The sequence below is a fragment of the Neopelma chrysocephalum genome, unplaced genomic scaffold, assembly GCF_003984885.1.
Source record: "Neopelma chrysocephalum unplaced genomic scaffold, ASM398488v2 Primary Assembly neopelma1_96710, whole genome shotgun sequence".
NCBI lineage: Eukaryota > Metazoa > Chordata > Aves > Passeriformes > Pipridae > Neopelma > Neopelma chrysocephalum.
In genome coordinates, this window is record NW_020925354.1 from 34,501 (window position 1) to 55,613 (window position 21,113).

At 40.1% G+C, this 21,113-nt stretch overlaps 1 protein-coding gene across 1 annotated transcript in view; it reads right to left on the bottom strand.

The window, feature by feature from the left end:
* Positions 1-13,388, bottom strand: part of LOC113981685 (centlein-like) — a 42,585-nt gene extending 29,197 nt beyond the window's left edge. The window contains exons 1-2 of the mRNA XM_027709217.1: positions 13,298-13,388; positions 8,010-8,197 (exon numbers count right to left, since the gene is read on the bottom strand). Coding sequence (XP_027565018.1) covers positions 8,010-8,102 — 93 coding nt within the window. The 5' untranslated portion in view covers positions 8,103-8,197; positions 13,298-13,388. The remainder of the gene's footprint in view (positions 1-8,009; positions 8,198-13,297) is intronic.
* Between the last annotated feature and the right edge of the window lie 7,725 nt (positions 13,389-21,113).

The window sequence follows — 21,113 nt, forward strand, 5'->3', positions numbered from 1 at the left end:
CATTCTTGCCATTTCATTGGACAGCTATGGGTTTGATGGATGGACTATTAGATGGACAAGGAATGGGCTGGATAACCCTGTCCAGAGAGTTACAGTTAATAGGTCAATGTCGAAATGGAAACCAATCATGAGGGGTGTCCCTCCAGGGTCCATACTGAGACCAACAGTGCTTAATATCTTCATAATTATATCTTCGTGATATAAACAGTATCAAGCTGAACGGCACAGTTTCTGCACCAGTAGGAAGAGGTGCCATCCTGAGGGAGGGACGCGGACAGGCTTGAAGAGCAGACCCATGCAAATCTCAAAGTTCAAATATGGCCAAGTGTAGCAGTGAATCTGCCTTGTATGAGAAAACTGTGGTTTAAACATATTTTAAAATGGCTTTTTTGTAGTCTCTTTGCTAACTCATGTTCTTCTTCCCAAAATCCCCCATGGCCAGTTTTTATCTCTGTCTCAGGAATGTCCTGAGAAGATATCAAGAAGTCTTCTCATTGGACCTTTTAACCCCTTCCTGTGATTGGGTGTCCTGTAAGCCCCCTGACCCCGTAATTGGTCACTCTGTGAATCCTCCTAGGACCTATATATGTAACCACCCCATCAATAAAGTTCCCTCTCTCTCGCCTCCTCTCCAAGTCCCGTGTGCTGTCTGTGGCTGCCATGGGACCTTGTGGGTGGGGGGAGGGGTGAGCAGCTCTCCCCTCCATGCATCCAGGACCCAAAGAAACCCCTGGAGCTGGAGTAACCCCTTCCCTATCCACCTCAAGCCTTTGGAAATGGAACCCCACAATGGGAGGAATGCAACCAGAACTGGTACCCCAGAGAGGCTAGCCATAGCTAAGTGCAAGGTCTTGCACCTGGGTTGGGCAAATCCCAATATCTATAACACAGACGAATTGATTGAGAGGAGTCCTGTGGAAAAGGATTTGGGGGTACTGGTGGAAAAAAAAACTGAACATGAGCCAGCAACGTGCACTTGCATACCAGAAAGTCAGCTGCATCCTGGGCTGCATCAAAAGCTGAGCAGGTCAAGGGAGACAATTCTCACTCTCTGGTCTGCTGTTGTGAGACCTCCACAACAGGAGTACTGTGTCCAGCTCTGTGGACCCCAGCACCAGCAAGACATGGCCATATCAGCACAGGTCCATAGCAGGGCCTGTGAAAACAGGATGAGAGAGAGAGGTTTGTGCAGCCTAGAAAATGCTTACAAGAGACCTGATTGCAGCCTTTCAATACCTGAAGGGCATTTGTAACAAAGACAGACTTTTTACAAATGGCTGAAGTGACAGAAGGGGCAACAGTTTTAAACTGAATGCTTTTCAATTTAAAAATATTTAAATTTAGATTAAATGTAGATTTAGACTGGACATAAAGAATGCGTGGACAATAAGACAATGTGGCAGAGTTTGTTGGGGTAAGAACTGCAAAACTCCCCCAAACTTCTTTGAGACCCCTCCAAAAATGGAGGGGGTGGACTCCTATTAATTGGAAGTCCTAAATGTAGTGGTCCTGAGAGCTCAGCCAGGATGAAATGTGTGAGAGAGGACCTTGGGCCCTCCCTTGCTGCCACTTCAGAGAAGCTAGCAGCCATCTTGAGGCAGAGCACAGAAGCTCTGCAATGGGGCTTGAATCCCCTGAAGATACCAGACCGTCACGAAGGCTTCTGCACTTTGTCGACATGACAGTGGTGGAGCAACCTTTGTCTGGGGTAACGCAGCCCACAGAAAGACCCTTCGTTTGCGTCGGGGGGCCGAGAGAGGCTTGGAGGCCTCCCTCGTGTGTATTGGCAAAGATCCAACAACTGCTGCTTCATGAAAGACACAGAGAACCTGCTGCCCTAGTGGACTGCCGCTCAGAGACTGGAAGGGGTCTTTTTTCTTCTTCCCTCCTGGACTTTTATTTGGAAGGGAGAAGACATTTGATCCATTGTAAGTATTGTATGTCATGGCAGAGTTAGTTGAAATTGTATATGATGTATTATACTATTTATTTATTTGTACAGTGTATTGTAATATATCCCTTTCCCCCCATTTTGAGTCTCGTGTAGTGTCTGGAAAACCCATCTCACACTGGGTTGAGATGTGGGAGGGGGGCTAAGAATCAGGAATTGGATTTTGGGGCTCTGAAACCATGACAATGCTCAAATTCTCACACTGGTAGTTCACAAAAATTTCAATTTTTGTCACAAAGGCAGAAGAATAAGAACAAAGTCGACAGAAAAACACATCACCAGGGAGGAACTATGGTTTTGGTTTTTTTAATTTACTGTTACTTTCAATTCTCAGCTATTGATTTAAAACCATTTCTATTATGTACAATTGACATGCATCTCCAATAGCTATTCATCTATTATGAAGCAACACAATGTCTTGGTGTGTTAGTTAATACATTTTTCATGTTTACTTGTAAATAAAGGGGAGGCATTAAAACTACTTATTCAATGGTATCATTTATATCTAGATTTTCAGTGAGTGTCCTGGATTTTAAATTGGTCCAGAATGAATGAATGCATCTACTTTTCCAGCTAATGAAATATTTTCCATGAGAAAAATTGGTTATAGCAATCCGATCTGTTATCAGTGCTAGTGATGGCAATGAGAATGTTTTACAGCCCTCCCTGACCCAAAAAATGATCAAAATGAGAGAGTTCCACTGCCCACAAAGTACTGTTCTTTTTCTGCGAATACACTGTGAAATAGGACATGAAGACCAGAATGGGTCTATGTACAGCTTTTCACAACAAGCAGGAAACGTAAAGCATGAAACAAGGCCAGAAGCAACTAAGTCCCTGTCACTCCACTTCCCACAAAGGGCTGTTAGTCCCCTTTTTTGATTCTTTTCTACCCAAAAATGCCCACGGATACACAAAGTCCATTCGTGAAGATTTCTTTCCAACCTCTGTTAATTAAGAGAAGCAAAAATGGCAGCAACTACAGGAAGATCTCTTTATTCTCCATTTGCATTTACCACTTTCTGACAGAAAGTGTGAAAATTGTGCCAGTGAATCTACAGCAGCAGAACAGTCACAGACATATTACTGATCAGTTTCAAACTTTTTTACTAATGGAGAACTATCTATTTTTAATGTATAAACTGCATTTGTAAAATGAAAACCATATAGGGCAGAATGGTTTCTTCGACTAAACGATATGGTCTGCAGACCACTGGCGGCTGACAGACTGTACTTTTTGGGCCACGAGTATAAACTGTGCAGAGTACCATGCAATGGTGTACTAAATTCCTAACACAGAAAAGGAGTAGGCATTATAAGCACTTCAGTTTTTGCAGAACCACAATTTTAGAAAGGAAGTCCTCAATTAGGAAAACACAGCATCCTTTCAGCAGTAAGAAACGCCACCTTACCTTTGAGAGCAAAACTGCAATGAATAAAATGAAGGCTGATAGTGCTTTTTTTTAAACTAATAATGGAAAAATTGTTAGGACACTTGTTTGAACTCAAAACAGCATTTTCAACAAATGAAGAGGTCCTAGGCTGAAAAATATGAAATAAAGTTAAACAAACCAAAGCCCTCTTGTGAACAACACCAATAGCATAAGTAAAAACAGAAGATACGTATTTGCTTCTTCCAACTTTCTGTATTACCAGTAATACTGCTGGTTGTGGAAAACTCAGTCTTGAATCACACTGTCTTGTCCAAAGCAAGGATTTGATGATGTTTCCCATCACAGAATACTTGAAAGAACCACTCCTATCTTTTTAGTTACAGAATAGTGGGGCATGAAAGAGTGTGTACCTTAGCAAGAGACTGAAAGCTAGGACACCAAATACGTATCTTCTGCTTGAGGAATGAACATAATTTTACACCAAATACCATTTTGATACCAAATGAAGTGTCTTTCACAAAAAAAAAAAAAAAAAAGACTGCCGGAAACCAACCAGGGAATATGCTGTGAATCAATATAGAGGATACAGGTGGTTTAAAGAAACACATGAGCTTAAAGTATATGAAAGCTCAAAATGTACTGTTGGCTCAGAAACGCCACTCACGTATCATTCTCCTTATCAAAAAACCCAAAAAAAACAAAACCAAAAAGACCCAATCAAACAAACAAAAAACCCCACACACGACCAACCAAACCACTCTAATTTCCTTCACCAGGAGCCACTATGCTTCGTGAAAACAGCACAACAGAAAATAATATGAGGTTAAAACATAAGCCAGATCTTTTAAACACCAAGCAGAAACAAAATCTACTGAGAGTAATAAGAACACAGGTATCAAAGATCTTCCATGGGAGGATCTTGAAATTTTACGGTCGTAGGCAGCAGCATAAAACCCTGAAATGAAATGCAGCAGTTAACACAAACAATAGAGACAAGATGTGCCATATCTTACCATCATCTTTGCCTTTTCACTGCCCCCCAACAGCATCAAGCCCTTCACAGAAATGTAACAAAGTCCCAATGAAAACAGAAATTTAAAAATAAAAAGCAATTTCATGTTTTCAGTTGTTTTCCAGAACAATTACTTAATTTCTCAAGTAAAAAAAGGAGAAGAGGAGCACTTAGGTTAAAAATTATTATCAGAATAATTATAGGGTGCTTTATTGCAGACACAACCATAACTTTCCCAAAACAGCATACTATAGAGACATACCTTTTCAGCTTTATACCAGGTTCCTCAGTAGACAATTTGGGAACTTGGCTTTCTCATTTTTGCAAATTCTATCACAGAATTACAAGTCAACATGAGTTTTCACAGACTGACTGCAACAAAATTGTTGTGATTTTAACATGTCCTACTCCAAGGTCTTGCTTCTTATGATTCAAGCTCCCACAATGTTTGGAGGAGTACTAAAGAAAATATCAAATACTCCAAACCTAAGCTGCAGAAGTCAAGACTTACCAGTAGAATCTCAGCTTTAGAAAAGAATGAATGAAAGGGGGGAAAAAAAAGGAAGTAAAAAAATACCATATTTGACTCTGTAGGAACCTTCACTTAGTGGGAAGTGTTATCTTAAAAGACAGAATAAATATGAATAAGAATCTCATTTTGAACAGAAAGGGCACCATCCCAGATGAGTAAAAGGGTCAGGTACTCCAGGATTCTGTTGCAGAACAGAGACAAGAAGGAGATGCCTGGAATACCTGTGGTTAGAGCAAAGCTAGCATGCACAATACTTCCACCAGATTCAGGAGCTGCATTAGCCAGAAAAGGCTCCCAAGTATTCAGCCAATGGACCCCATATCATCAGTGGGCTGCAGTTCCCTGAAAAGACTTCATTTCAGAAGTGCAGTTTATATTACAGTGAATATAATGGTCCAAGAAGGTGTGTAGAAGAGAAATTTGGCATAATTTATTCAAATGCTAAATAACTGGTGGATGCATACATCTCTTCTCTAAAACTTTGACTAGAGTTTCCTAGAACAAATTAAAGCTTTCAGCATCAATCATTTGATGTCTTTTTTTCTTTGGAAAAAAGTATTCAAGAGGCTAATACCAAAACAAATACCTAAGACTAATCCTTTTGTTCACTGTTAAACTACTAAATTAGATTTCAGCTGGGAAGCTTTTTTTGGAAATGCAATTTATGTGTCTGTGAACATATTACTCAGAAGGAAAAAGACTAAAAAAAAAGAAAGAAAAATCCCAGGCAATTGTGTCCAGTTGCTGGACTAAAAGTTAACACCCTCTCACTAACATCTTTTATAAAGACACTTACATAACATTTCTATCCAAAATGCCTGCTAAGGCAGTCTACAGAAGGGATAGCCTTACCCAATAGCATGGAATATAGGACAAGCAAAATCTCACTAGACACTGAAACCCTCTATGCGAGGGTCTTCACACACCTCCACAGGTTGTCCTGAGGGGTTGCAGTCTCCAGTCATGGGAACACTCAAAACCTAACTGGACACCATCCTGAGCAATCTGCTCTAGGGTGGGATGTAATACATTCTCTCAAGAGGTCCCTTCCAAAATAAATGGTTTCACAACTCTACTAAAAAGACCTCCAAATTTTCGAAGACATCACAAGAACCAAAAAAGTTCTTAGATTTAAATGAAACTAAGTAGACCATAGCAGATCAAAGAAAATTCCACAAAAGGAATTAGTTGGCCAGCAAAAACTTCATATTACAACTGTGAAGAAACTAGAAAAACATAACATTGACATTACCCATATGTATTTATGTTTTCAAATAGCCTGTCTTTCCATAAAGTTTTCACAAAATATGACCTTAAAATGGATTAATCATCCCCAAATAATTTTATCAGTTGACTTTGAAACCAATTGAAGAATCTTACCGAAGCCTATTTTAGTTCCCCTTCAAATTCAGAATATCTTCACAAAACTTTCTTTTTAAAAAGTTAATTACCTTATATAATACTACATTGAAAAAGCTGCATAATTTATTACATTATCACCTATTTTACTTATTAAAATCCGGCTTCCCTGTTCTTTACATAACATACACATGCTTAAACCTGTCTAAATTTATTGACGGATTAGTAAAATGGTAAAGATGTCTACATTGCAGTGCTTTCAGAGAAACCCTGTTTATAGATTACTACCTCACTTTCCTTTTTAGTTTATTAATAACCTGAAATAAATCCTGCAGACACGCATCCCCTGTCATTAGAAAGATGGTATATATTGGATTCTACCTAGTGCTGGAGAGATTATTGCAGAACACTGACTGGCTTGTGTTTTCAACTATTTCCTGTTCTTTTTTGCCTGCTTCCCTCCCAGAAAACTATCTGATCTAATAAAAGACAAAGATACAAGAACGGCAAGATAATATGCAAAAGAATTAAAATAAATATATCTAAAATATTTTCTGTTTTCTGACTTTAAAACAACTGGAATGTGTTCATCAAGAGACAAGCAGAAATGCACACATAATTGAATGTGTACTGCACATAATTGTACTGTTTACTTCCAAGTTTCTATTCTTTTTAATGCTCTTCAAAATTACTATGTTTTAGTAATGTATAATTTATGTTCAACTACCAAATGAGCAGACGACTGGGCCTTCCTCCTGCTTCCACCAAATTTCATCTGATAGTGCACATCTGCATACTAGGAATATATATCTTTATAAAGAGTTTTCTGAACTTCTCCCACAAGACATTGAGCATTCAGCACTGTTCAGCATTTCCAAACAGGATTTTCATTAACAGATCCCTCTCCCCATAGATCTTCTATGCAGTATGTTTTTTCAAGAAGTCTGAATTCTACCCACAGCAGGAACCAATGCCAGTTGTCAGGTGTACCAAAGCTGCTTGGAGAAGGGAACCTCGACTAACTCCAAGGTGGATGCTTCCTTTTGATGACCACGTCAGCCCAGGCCTTCGTGGCTTTAACCAGACCACATGCCACATGAAAGTACTATTTTGGCTTCCATCAAGCAAGAAAGCATCTGCAGCATTAAATGTCACCTTCCTCTCTGCTGCATACTTCTGGTGTAACCCACGTGTTTGGCAGAGAGTTTTCACTCATTTCGTACTATCAACACTTTTATATTTTCAGGAAACACACATAAATGTCAGAGATGAACAACTAATTAAAAATGAGGGCAGCGTACCTATGAAAGGAGTCTCAAGGAGAGACACAGGGGGGAACTTTTCAAAGTACACCCATAATTAGTCATTAAGCCCTCCCTCCTCAGAAACGGCTCGGGTATACTTAATCCCACTGCAAGGCTGGGCGAGAGATTAAATGACCTCCAAAGGTTCCTTCAAGACCTACATTTCTCTAAAACCCCTCTGCCTGTTCATTTTTCCCCGGAATTGCACAAGGCAGCACATCGGGACTACTGCCATTACAATTCAAGCAAACCGTGGCTTCTGGGGAGGAACGAAAAAGCTCTCAGGACAGGTGGTTTCAGCCAGGGCAAGGGCCTGGACCGGTTTAATTCACGTCCCGGAACTGCCCGGGGCCCTGCTCTCCGTCCTTACCTTCCGGGCCCCCCAGGAGCGGGACGCGAACGCGCAGCACCCGGGGGACTCGCCAGCCCAGCTCCGGGCGACCCCGCGCTCCGGTACCTGGCACCTGCTTAGCTCCTCCGCCAGACCCCGCAGCTCCTCCTCCAGCTCCGCCACCCGCCGTGCCGCCGCCTCCACGCCCCACAAAGCCATCGCCGAGAGCGCCTCGCCGCTGCTCCCGCAGGGACGGCGAGGATACAGGAGGGTCTGCGCCGGGCGGAGCGGGCTCACGCAACCCCCGCCCGCGCCTGGGGGAGAGAAACGTCGCCGTGAACCACAGAAATGAAAACTTTGCCCCGCTCCACCGCACTCCAGGCGCGGGCGAGCGCCGGAAACCGCAGGGCAGGGGAGGACGCGGTCAATGACGTCAGCGTTGCCCCGGCGAGGAGAAGGGGCGAGGGGCGCGTTTGAATTCGCCCGCCCGAGCCGCCGCCGCGCATGCGCCTTGCCGGGGCGGGTTGTCCCGGGGCGGGTTGTCCCGGGGCGGGTTGTCCCGGGGCGGGTTGTCCCGAGGCGGGAGACTGGGAGCGGGAGACATTCTACTTGCGAGGAACGGGACCTCGGATGGGTGGGCTACGTGAGCCCTCACCCCCCCCCGGTGTCCAAGTCCAGACTTCTTTTTTCCTCACAGTCCCTATAGCAGCAGCTACTGTCTAGCCAGGGTGCTAAGAGAGGGATGTTGGAAATGCCTGGGAATCCAGCGGATTCCTGCCCTTCCTGAGCTGTAGGAGCACCTATGCCGTGTCTCTGTTGAGATACCAGATATTTCCATATGAACTGTGCAGATCACAGGCTCATAGAATGGCAGAACGGGTCAGGTTGGAAGGGACCGCAGTGGGTCATCTGGTCCCACCCCCTGCTCAAACCGGGTCGTCCCAGAGCACATGGCACAGGATTGTGTCCGCATAGTTCTTGAATATCTACAGTGAGGGGGACTCCACAACACCTGTGGACATTCTGTTCCAGTGCACGGTCACCCTCACAGTAAAGAAGTTCTTCCTCCATGTTCAGATGGAGCTTCTCGTGGACCACTTTCTGCCTCTTGTCCTATTGCTCAGCACCAGGAGGACACCCTCCCTTCAGGTACTTAAAGATATTGCTGAGGTAATGAAATTTTTCTGGGTGTTCTGCTGTGAGCACACCTCAGTGAGATGCATCTTCCCTTTTCCTTTTTGTTTATATGGTTCTTTTTTTTCTTTTTCTCTGAATTAAGTAATAACGTTTGCAAGACAATGTCAGAAACCTGTTTTTACAGCAGGTCGTGATAGCACTTTAGGATGCATGAACATAACTTCTCAGACAGGAAGGTTATTCAGATTTATCTCTCCCAGAGTTGGATTTCAGCACCTCCAACTGAAAGGTTGGAAGATCTAACTATTACAAGTAAGTGAAATATTTGGGCCGGTGCAGTTATAGAAATGTATTGGTTTAAAGATCCAGATATGCAGAGTACCTGGTTTTTCAATAAAGGGTTAAATAGCACTGCCAAAGCAAATCCTTGTGCATTTCCTGTAGCCTACTTGGGAAGCAAAGTACTCATAACAGGCAGAGTTTCCCCCAAACAAATGGAAAAAGAAGTTGAAACATGAGGGCAGAATATATTTTAGCCTGGAAAGAAGCACCAATTATTGCATTTCACCGATGTCAGTATCTTGCTACAGGAATATCATACCTGTTTTTATAAAGAAGTATATTTTCTTTTTCCCTCCTTTGTAACTTTTGTACTGTTTGTGGAAAAGTTACCTGTAACAAGAAACAAAATTCTTTGTGTGTGTGTGCTTGCAGAGAAGCAAAGGAAGTTTAAGCTTTGTGTGAATTAGAATATGTTAGAATACCCAATCCTTCCACCTTTGGCTGTAGGAGAAGGATTTCTGCATCCTTGGGGATAGCTTTGCCTGTCAAATTTGATTTTTGCTGCATATTGATCTGTAGAGTCCCTTCTCAGAAAAGAAAAGTGGCTACAGTACTCTAGCCCAAATTATCTATTTCTTTAATATATTTTTGTAAGCGTTTTTACTATTACTGCAATTATTGCATGTACAATTACAAATGTAAACTTCAAGGTGAGAGACTGCATTGACTGTTTTCTTCCAGTTATATGGAAATCTAAGGAGATTCAACAATTACTGGATCAATACTATGTCTCTCCTCAGAACATCCTTTATAATTTTTATTGTAACTTTTATAGTCATTGTATATTGTATCATCTCATATTTGTGATCTTGCACTTTCAGTTACTTATCTTTGTGTGTTATTACATGTGCATTTGACTATAATGACCATTATCATGTCATAATTTTAACATGTTTATATATTAAACTTTTTGTTTGCTTTTAGGGTTTTCTAATTCTCCTTTACCGTAAGTTAACATGATTCTACGTAGCCTTTCATTTTTCCACATCCCTGCCTTTTAATAACCATCTTCTCTGCTTTCTGTTTCCTAATATTTTTATCATTGTCCCCTTGACCGTTTATTCCATATTACATCTGGGCAACAAGAAGCTAACCTTACTTAAAAACAATATGCTTGGATTAACTGCTAAACAACTACAATGACTAAACAGTATTTAAAAACATTTTCCAAGTACAAGGTCATTCAAAGTTTAGCCGAAAAAATTCACTTATTACAGGGGCTAGGTTCACAGCTTGACACAACACAAAACAAAAGACCACAATTCCCTACGGCTTTAGAACTTTAGAAGAGAAATTTGTGTATATGCTTTTTGTGTAGACACAACATGTTACCGCAATAAACACACAACTAACACTTTCCCATTGCAAGATACTTACTTTAAGGACATTTTTATATAATGAATCACCTTTGCATGTTTTTCCTGCCATTTCATAAGTTGATTCTCTAGAAAAACTTTCTAATTATTAACCCAAACAGTATTCATGATAATTCTTAGAATATTTTAGAAAACTTAAAGTGTGTGGTTAGCAAGTTTTGGTGAATTGAGAGACCTTGCCTTGTAACAGAGTATTCTGTGCATTATCTTTCTCCCAAATCTTTGTATTTTGGAATACCTGCATTTACAGCTATCAGATACAAATCTGATAGGCAGATTTCTTCCAATCCTAAATATTTCCCTCTGGATTTCACTTTTTTCAAATGAAACTACATTCAGTTTGAATTGGGTCAGCACAAGAAATTTTCCTAATACATACCTGTTGAGTAAGCATGCAATTTTTTTGTGGCTTTTCCACTTGTAAGAGGTCTACCAGAAATATATTGTGTGATTCAAACCTAGTTGCTAGGGCTTTTGTCACTTACAGTGTTTGTGAAAGTTACTCAAAGAGAAGTGCTCCCTAATTTGCCTTGGAGGCAGAAGCATTGATATTTTTGGTTTGGCTTTTTTTTGCAGTTGGGATATTCCACATCTTTCATGGAATCATGTTCATATTACACACAAAATTGCTGAAAATATTTCTAGCAGGTTTTGGCAATGTCCTCAATATTTTAGTAATTTATGTGCTTCTCAAGAACATATTATAACCCCAGAAATATGTTAGATCTTGTTTAAACAATGAATTCAAAACATACTTGTTTCCAGTAAAAGTTTCTGGATGTTTTGTGATGTAGATTTGGTTTGGGGTTTTTCACTTATGTATGCATTCAGGGCTGCAGGGGACATTCTTTTCACTTTTGTGACAGCTATAAATGATTACAGTTATAGGAAGAATAGTTTGGGGATATAAAAGTGGCAAGGTCTGTAAGGAGAAGTAATATCTGATATCATATCACCTGTCGTTACCAAGAGAACAGGCAGACCATTTAAATGGAAAAAAATGGTGAAGAAAGTATTTGACCAAAACTACACTTTTTTTTTTCCCAACTGCATGTTATAAAGGATACTACTTCAGACGTCATTCCTACCCTTATAATATATTCAGTTGAATTAGCAGAATTTAAAAAAGCAGAGCTGGAAAAGATCAGCATGGCAGCCCTAGATTCACTGATGCAGGGACCTGGAGTTCCACCATTAGTGTGACTCACTTTTCACAAGAAAGTGCAATTTCATCTCATAACCAGAGAAGAATACAGCAGAGGTCTTATCTACCCCCAAAAAGACAAGACAGAAAACCAAGTAGACTCCTAAAATCTATCAAAAATTCCTAGGACATGGCTTCATGGGGAAAGTTGCTCTGGTTTACTGCAAACTTCTCTAGTACACGCTGCCTTGTGTATAGACTGGGTGTGTAAACATCAATCAATAGGTTACATTCCCCAGGGCAGCTACATCGTGATGCCGAAGGAGTCTGTAACATGGCCTTCCTGTTAGAATCTTCCACTTACCTTCGCCATCAGGAAGGCTTTGTTTTTTCATTGTCTCTTAAATGAGGTCACAGACCTTGGTTCTGCACTCTTCAAGGCAATGAAAAACACAAGCTACTAATATAAATTACAGCGTGTCAGCAGGAAAAAAAGCCCAGAGGAAGGAGGTGGTTATCAGTGTCCTGGACATGGAGATGAAGTTTTCCCCACCCCATAGCACCTGCCAGCAACAGGAAGCCTAGAAGGAGAGATGGACAGCTGGAAGTCATTAAGAGGGGGAAGCAGATTCCAGAGTTCGGCTGTCCTGGCAGAGGGAGATTGGGTTTATGTTGCCATAAGATGAGGAGGTGCATTTAGCTGAGCACCGGGAGTTGATAGTTTCATTGTTAATTTGTTTCTAAGTGAAATTAAACAAGGAAAGAGTTGACCTTGACCTTGCATGTGTTGTGTAGCCTGTGTCATAACTGGGAGAGTCACCTGGTTATGGGAGGGTTACATGGAAAATGAAGAGCAGAATTCCATCACCCTGAAACAGGGTATGAAGAGTACGTGACCACCTAGGCTCAATATGTAAGACATGATACCCTTCTTAACCCAAGGAGTGGTTGTTGGAAGGGGTAACACCATCCATGACCACCAAACTTGTTGAGTATGCAGAGGATGCAGATGAGACTCTCCCTAACCCTAGGGATGGCAGCTGAGAACATACACCCACACATCCTCCCTTTTACCAGCCCGTTGAATTCATGCACATGTATACAACATGAGAGCCATGAACATATGCAAGCGCATCACAATCTACTCATGTTTAATATTAGAAATCAGTTTTACAACAATTTGTATGTTTTAGTATTGTACACTGCTGGGCAACGCACTGAAACGTACTGATTTTGTGACTGCAGACAGATTAAAGTATAAGTACTGGAATTAATTAAATAAGAAATTCAGCTTTAATTTTAAAAAATGCTACATTATCAGCTTTTATCAATCAGAAATAATAAGAGAATTTTGAACAGAAGTATTAATGTGAATATCTCAGGCAAGCCGCAAAATTCATATAAGTATAGTTTACCTCCGTTTATGTGATGGAGAGGTTAAGGTGTAGTCAGGTTAAGTCACAGCAGAGTGCACAGCAGTAGTGCTGATAAAGCTGTTTTTGCTCAGAACAGAGCCAAGCCGTATGATTTTGTTTAACAGTTCATACTGTCTTAAAAAGAAAAAAAAAGACTTCAGGAAAACAAACAAGTTGAAAAGAAATATAAGCACTGGTAATTTAGTCAAAAAATATTTGCAGCAATTAAAACACTTTCTAGTTTTATCAATGTACTTAAATTACTGTTATATATTATTTTACAGACACTAGCTTTTAAAGAAGAAAAAATACTTGCTCCCACTCCAAGATAAAGGGGTTTTGACATCTTGTTATATAATTTTCTTTTTGCCTCAATTATCTTGCTGGATTTTTTTGCTGGAAATTCTAAGCTAAATGTCCTTCTGTTTGCCTCAGTTGACCATCAGGTTTAAGTTACAGTTACTTACAATCACTTAAATTCAGAAACTACTTCAGATGAACAAGCAGGATTCTATTTTTATTATCTGTGCGCATTGTAGCAGTACCTAAAAGTTACTGGGAGGCCACTTTGTGCTGCAATATTTCAGTTGCTAACACTGTTCCCAAAAGAACTGTTTGCTATAAATTCCCAGCCCAAAGAGAATAAAAACCAGATACTGCACATTGCATTCTAGGGTGGTACTGCAGACTCAGCCCAACATGAACTCTTCTTGCAGCCTGAACTCCATCATCACAGTGGGACTCAACTGACTCAGTTTATTGAGACAGAGATCGTGTATTTTGGCAGCGATGCAAAGTTGTACATTTGAACTTCCCTTTCCTACTGTGGTTGAGTTTAGAGTAACAAAGTGAGACTCCATGTCTGTTGATTCAAGTTTTTAGACACTTTTTACTCAACAGAGTTGCTTCCTTTAGAGATAGAAAATATTTCATGAAAAAATACTATATAAATATCTATATTTTCATAAAAAAAGAAGTATTATAAATGTAATGCAGACTGCAATTAAAATTACCTGAGAGACAAAAGGAATTCTTGCAGAAATTAAGGGGAGTTTAATACTGAATTTTGATGTATGTGTTTGTTTTGGTTAATTTTTGTCAGCAGTTGTATCCTAGTAATATGCACAAGATAAGAATTGATTTAAGCATGTAAAAGAATTTAATTATTTTCTGAAGTCAGACAGTAAGGGTTCAGAGATTAGCTTTTCATGCTTACTCATTTTTGGAGTGGACAGGCAGTTGTCAGATCATGTTCAGTTTCAAATTTACAAAAACACAGGAATAGAATTCTTTCTACAGTTTATTTTCAATTCTAGTATAAAAGTAAATAAATAACATTCTATTAGAGTGTTTAGCTAAGAATTATTACATTCCTTTCATTTTTTTTCTCCAGAAAATGAAATTTAATTATTGCCAGCTCTCAAAATTTTATTGCAAGCTCGTCGTTATTTTCTTTAAACTCCTTCTGGAGTCTTTTGATTACATAAGAATTTCTAGGTTGCTTCTTCTTACACTTTTAGCACTTCTATCCCAGTATAAAAATATGCCCCAAATGTTATCTAAGAATTCAAAAACTGAAACTGAAATATAAACAGCTATTAGAAATCACTATTTTATTTTCATTCTGACCTGCGGTTTTTGGACAGTTAGTATAGGTAACACTAGACATCTCTTGGAACCCACAGGAAAAAAAACCAAACAGCTAATTTGATTTTACTACCCAAACAGTGGTAGAAATGTTCCAATAAAACTTGATACAGATACTAAAAAAATGATATTAATATTTTTCACTGCTTTAGTTGTCTGAACTCTTACTACAATATGATATATTGAGGCTGTGAACAATATAAAGGAAATATGTAGCCAAGACAGCAATTGCATTAGATCATGTGTTGATTTCCCTCCACTTTATTCACGGAATGAGATATAGCTACAAATACAAGAATACAAGTAGCCTCATCTTGCAAACTAACTCTTCTTTTTCATTATTCTCAGCTAAGTCTTTGTATTCCTAGTGTCAGGTTGACATCTGTCTCCCCTGACCAGTCCTGTATCCTGATCACATGACTCCTGACCACATAATCGGTTTTAGAAGTATGCTCAAAATTATCCGATTCCTGAGTTGCTCTGATCTTCTGCATGTGCTTTCTGGCAGTATTTCATGAACTAGAAAATCCTTTGTGGCATTCAGTCTTTTATCTATTCCAAGGTGTCATTTCTGAGAATACAACCAGGTTAATTTAGATGTTAGTACTTTGACAAATGACCTCTGAATAATCCAGCAGCAGCTTCAAATATAGTCTTAGTCATCTCTGGCCCCCTGTGGATGGCTGAGTCTTACTGAGAAGCTTTTACATGAGGAGCAGAGCAAGCTGCAGAAGACAGTAGCTTCTTAAAATGTTGTAGCTTTATGGACTAGATGATAATAGTTGTATACCCTTCAGGAACACTCACGAATATTACTTGCACTGCATGAATTCTTATTATCTATGTGCGTAATTCTATTTTTGTCTACTATAAATGGGGAATACTCATCTGGCATATCTGAAGAATCTGTCATATATTGTGCTAATGGGATTATTTGGTATTTTGCAGTACATTGCAACATTCCTGGCAAATACTTCGATTTTTTTAAAGAAAAATTTGGGAAGCTTGGTGCTAATGCCTCAGCTTGCTCAGACACCACTTTAAGCATTTTCGTTGGTGCTAATAATACAGAAGTCTGCCAAGTCATGGAGACCCACTTCATTCTGAAACCTCTTGGTATCAGAGTAGACAGAGGAAATGTAACCTAATACATGAGGGTCATTCAGCCTGCTGTAATTATTTACCCAATTGCACAATATTTATTAGAGGATGGTTCTGACCTCATGCTTCACAAAAAACTATTCTATTATTCTTACAACATACAGCATAGGGAAAATAGCTATTATATTGATTTATATTGTAGATGAAATGTTTGTGGGCCCAAGGTCACACTTGTGTTCCCCTGACTGACTATGGGTGGAAAACATTTTCAGTCATTGTCCTTTTTCCCCATCCCACCATTCTGTAGTAAGAAGCTTGACCTTTCTGTTTGGAATTATTTTACAAGATAGTAAGTACACGTAGGAAATAATCTCTGAAATAGTAGGATAAATTAGAAGGCCTGCGTTTGGGCAAGTCATCAAATCACATTGGAGAGGCACAAAATAAAAATGCTTCAATGCTTGGAGGACATCAATGAAAAAAAAATTAAATTTAAAGACAATATTTATGCAAGGAAATTTCAGCATAGTAATTTCTCCCAGCAGCTAAAGAAAATCTGGCTCTGTGAAGATAGTTTTTGCTCTTAAATAGGATTCTTATTTTTTAAACATAAAAAATACATCACTATGAGAGTTCCAAAAGAAAAACTGTGCTTAGATACAGCAGAAGATTTAGTATTTGGTATCCCAAATTAAATCAATAACTGGCATCTTATCTGGCCCAGTTATTGAGAGAACATGATTTGCTTTTTCTTTGCATCATGTTAATGGATTTCTTTTCCTGTTGAATAATACCTCTGTATGAATACTGTTTTAAAGCTTATTTGGGTGAAAATGTCCTTTGTACAGATTATATACTTATCTAGGATTATATAGAGCAGAGTGCTGCTTACAGAAGTGCTGTTACTTGGGTCTGTTGTTTTCTAGTAGCCAAAGTAATCAAAACCAATATATTTCACTGTTAACTTCACACAAAGGTTCAGGTAACTATGCAGCCTCCAACTCACTTAAGAAATGGAAATTATTAAACAAAATGTTTATCAGAATTTCAGGTAGTAGAAAAAAGTTAGAAATATATAACAAAAGGTAAGATATACCCTTCCTTAATGTGATGATTTTTAAATAATTATATTTATTTAAGTGGTTATGTTGATAAGGAATTGTCATAGGTATATGTCATACAGAACCAAATTTACATCAGATTGGTTTGCATACATGTTATTAATTTGCTCATTTTTTTTCCCTTATGTAACTTAATGTATCTAGGACTGGAGCAGTAGTTGTCTGCCACTGTCTTTAGACCCAGTAGGTATATTGCCTTTGCCTCCAAGCACCTGCATTATCCATAACGAAAGCAGAGAGTACTTTTTTCTAATCTTGGGCCCATGTCTAGACAATATTAAGAATGAGTTGCAGCTCTACTGAACAGGAAGCCCGCTACTTTCTTTCACACTCTTTTTCTTTGTATGGCTAACAAAACTTCAGCTACATGTTTCCGTTCCTTGAAACAGTAAAATTTTATTTAAATCGTTGTCAATTGTCACCTGCCCTTTTGCTGATCAGTGCCTTTTACTCTGACCAAATGAAACTCAATAGTGTCTATTTACTTCTAAAATCCTCAGAAGTAAGTGAGTTTATGTGTCTGTGTGTGTGATGGCTAGGGGACATCAGACCACAAGAGAAAGGTCACACCATTCTTTATTTCTTTCAGATGGCAGAAGAGTATGACTGAATTGGCTTTTTAAGCCAGTTCATATTAGCTAGTAGCCTATGCCGAAGACTTATGCAAAGTCCCAACAAACAGCCTGGATATAATATAAGTATGGTTAACAGGGCTTGTGTTAGCATATTCTGTCATGTTGGCTCAGTAATAACAAAATTGAAACTTTTGGGCTCTCCTCACTTACAATGAAAGATTTACAGAAAGAAGCCAGCAACTGCCAGTATGAGATAGTCAATCCGATGAAAAGGGAGCCAGAGAGAGATCAAAAGAGGTCAAATACAAATTTTTCTTTTTTTTTTTAGTCATTAGTTTGGGGGTTTTAGGGGCTTGGGGGCGTTGGGGAGGGAATGAATTTGGAGAGGAATTTATTTTATGTCATCTTGAGTAATCTTAGATATTCAGACTGTATTCCAAAGTGGCTCTCCTGTATGGATTAGCAGTGTTGGAATAAAATATTAGGCTTGCATTAATTGGCAAGAAAAATTGTACCTGTTTTCAACAAAAAAAGCCTGTGAAAGAACATGGATCTGAATCATATATTGTACTGTTTAGTGTGGCAGTACCAACTCTTTCTATTACATAAATCTATTTTTATGCCTTTTGTTCCTTTAAATCTCATAATATGCTCTGATTCTTTTTGATACTACAAAGTTCTTCCGCTGTGTTTATGGCTTAGGTGATCTCACCACTGTCCAGTTGTAACACTGTCCAGCCCCACAGATGCAAGCTCAGGGGCTCAGCCAGGACTTTTACTTTAAAATATAGATATGGGGTTCTTTAATACCTCAAGATAGTGTCAAGAGAATAAGCCACAGACTTGTCCCGAAGAGGTACTTGTATTGATAATTTAGGGGAGAAAATAAGGGAATTTGGCAAAAGTTCAAAAGGGCACTACACAAGCTAGACAAAACGTTCCACCACAATACTGACCCAGCACATACTAATCCACAACACTTAAGTCAAAATCCAAGGAATCCACAACACTTAAGTCAAAATCCAACCTCTCTAGCTCCAAGCCACTCAAAGCATCAAGAAAGGAGAAAAGAAAGAGAAGCAGAGGGAGCAAGAAGAGAGAAGGAAAAAGAGGGAGAGACAGGTTATATAGCTACCACTGGAACCTTGTGGAAGACCAGCTCTCACATGTCCAGTGGCAGGGCCACAACATGAGGCAAATATATGCCTTTGGTTTTATCTGCTCTGGTCCCAGGCAGGGCCTCTGACCCACCAGTCACTCTGGGTTTCCAGGCCAGGGTGAGGGGCAGTGTCCTCACTGTCCCCGCCAATCTGCAGGAGGTGTGGTGTGTTGTAGTTTTCCTGGGATGTTTGTGACTGACAGCTACTCCGGGGCTTCCTTGTGTGGGTTCCAGGGGCCTGCCATGAGGGATACGATGCCACCCCACCTCCATGAGTTTTGACCCATCCCTTCCTCCTTCACACACACCACCCCACCCTTCCATGAGGTGGTTCTGACCCAACAATTTCTGAGCTAGTGTCTAGCACCAGTTTTTTAAAAATGTACTGCCAGACCTTACTAAGGGACCTTATATAGCACCTATCCTGCACAGCAAATCCAGGTTGTAAAATATAAACCCTTCCACAATACAATACACTCCAAGTAGGGCAAACTTTACATGCACTGTAAAGTTGAATGGAACATGCTTGTATGACCTCAACATTAAATCTCCAGTAGATGTGAAGTATTAAGCATCAAGGCCACAGAGCCTCCTTCAAACTGGTATCCCAAGGTCTCTAGACAGCACTAATAGGCAGCATAGCATAATATAAACCAATAGGTCTTCTGCAGTCTCACATGTAACAGGATTATTCTTCCTATTCAAGTAAAAGTTAAAAAAATAATAAATCTTCCTCAGTATCATTATCAGTACATCATCAGGATACCTCAACTTTCCACAGAAACACCACCATATTTTTTCTCTGAAGGAAGTATAGACAACTGAAAGACAGTGATCCAATAGTATAAAATGAGACATGTAATAACTTAGCAGATGTAAGATCTCAGTTTATTTAATATGTTATACATTTTCCAAATACTACAAAAAGCAAGAGATACAGAGGGGTGCTGGGCATTCCAAATAGAAACCCTGAGAACAACATACTATCAAACAACTAATAAATCAATAACAAAAGGAAAAATAAGGATAATCTGGGCCTGTTACTAAATGGAGCAGGGACTCTACTAACAGAGGATACAGAGAAGGCAAAGTTACTGAATGCCTTCTTTTCCTCAGTCTTCACTAATAAGACCAGCCTTCAGGAATCTCTGACCAGGGAGACCAGGTTAAAGGAATGCTGGAAGGAAGTTTTTCCATTGGTCAAGGAAGACTGGGTTAGAGAATGCCTAGGCAAACCTGACATCCACATGGGCCCTGATGGGATGCATCTGTGAGTGCTGAGAGAGCTAATGGACACCACAGCTGGGCTGCTCATGGTCATCTTTGAAAGGTCATGGTGATCAGGAGAAGTTCCTGAGGACTGGAAGAAAGCAAATGTCATCCTGGTCTTAAAAAGGGCAAGAAGAAGGACCTAGAGAACTACCAAACTGTCAGCCTCACCTCAATCCCTGGAATGGTGATGGAGCACCTCATTCTGTAGGCCACCCCTATCCACATGGATGGCAAGAAGACAATCAGTAGTCAGCATGGATTCACCAAAGATAAATCATGTGTGATCAACCTGCTTGCTTTCTACAGTTACGTGGCAATAGGTCTACAATTACAATTACCTGGATGGATGAGGGTAGAGAGGTGGATACTGTCTACCTTGACTTCAGCAAGGCTCTCGACACTGTTTCGCACAACATCCTCATAGGCAAACTCAGGAAGTGTAGCCTGGCTGAGCAGCAGATCCCAGAGGGTCATAATCAGTGGCACAGGGTCTAGCTGGAGGCCTGTCACTAGTGGTGTTCCCCAAGGGTCAATACTGGTCCCAGTATTATTTAACTTCTCCATCAGTGACTTGGATGAAGGGGCAGATGTTCACTAATGACACACAGCTGGGGGGAGTGGCTGATACCCCAGAGGGCTGTGCAGCCCTTCAGAAGGACCTCGACAGGTTGGAGAGATGGGCAGAGGGGAACAATTCAACAAAGGCAAATGCAGGGTCCTGCACCTGGGATAGAATGACCCAAATCACCAGTACAGGCTGGGGACTGACCTCCTGGAAAGCAGCTCTTTGGAAAAGGACCTGGGGGTCCTGGTGGACAACAAGCTCTCCATGAGCCAGCAGTGGCCAAGAAGGCCCACGGTATCCTGAGGTGCCTTAGGAAAAGCACTGCCAGCAGGTCACCCGATGTGATCCTGCCCCTCTGTTCAGTCCTGGTGAGGCC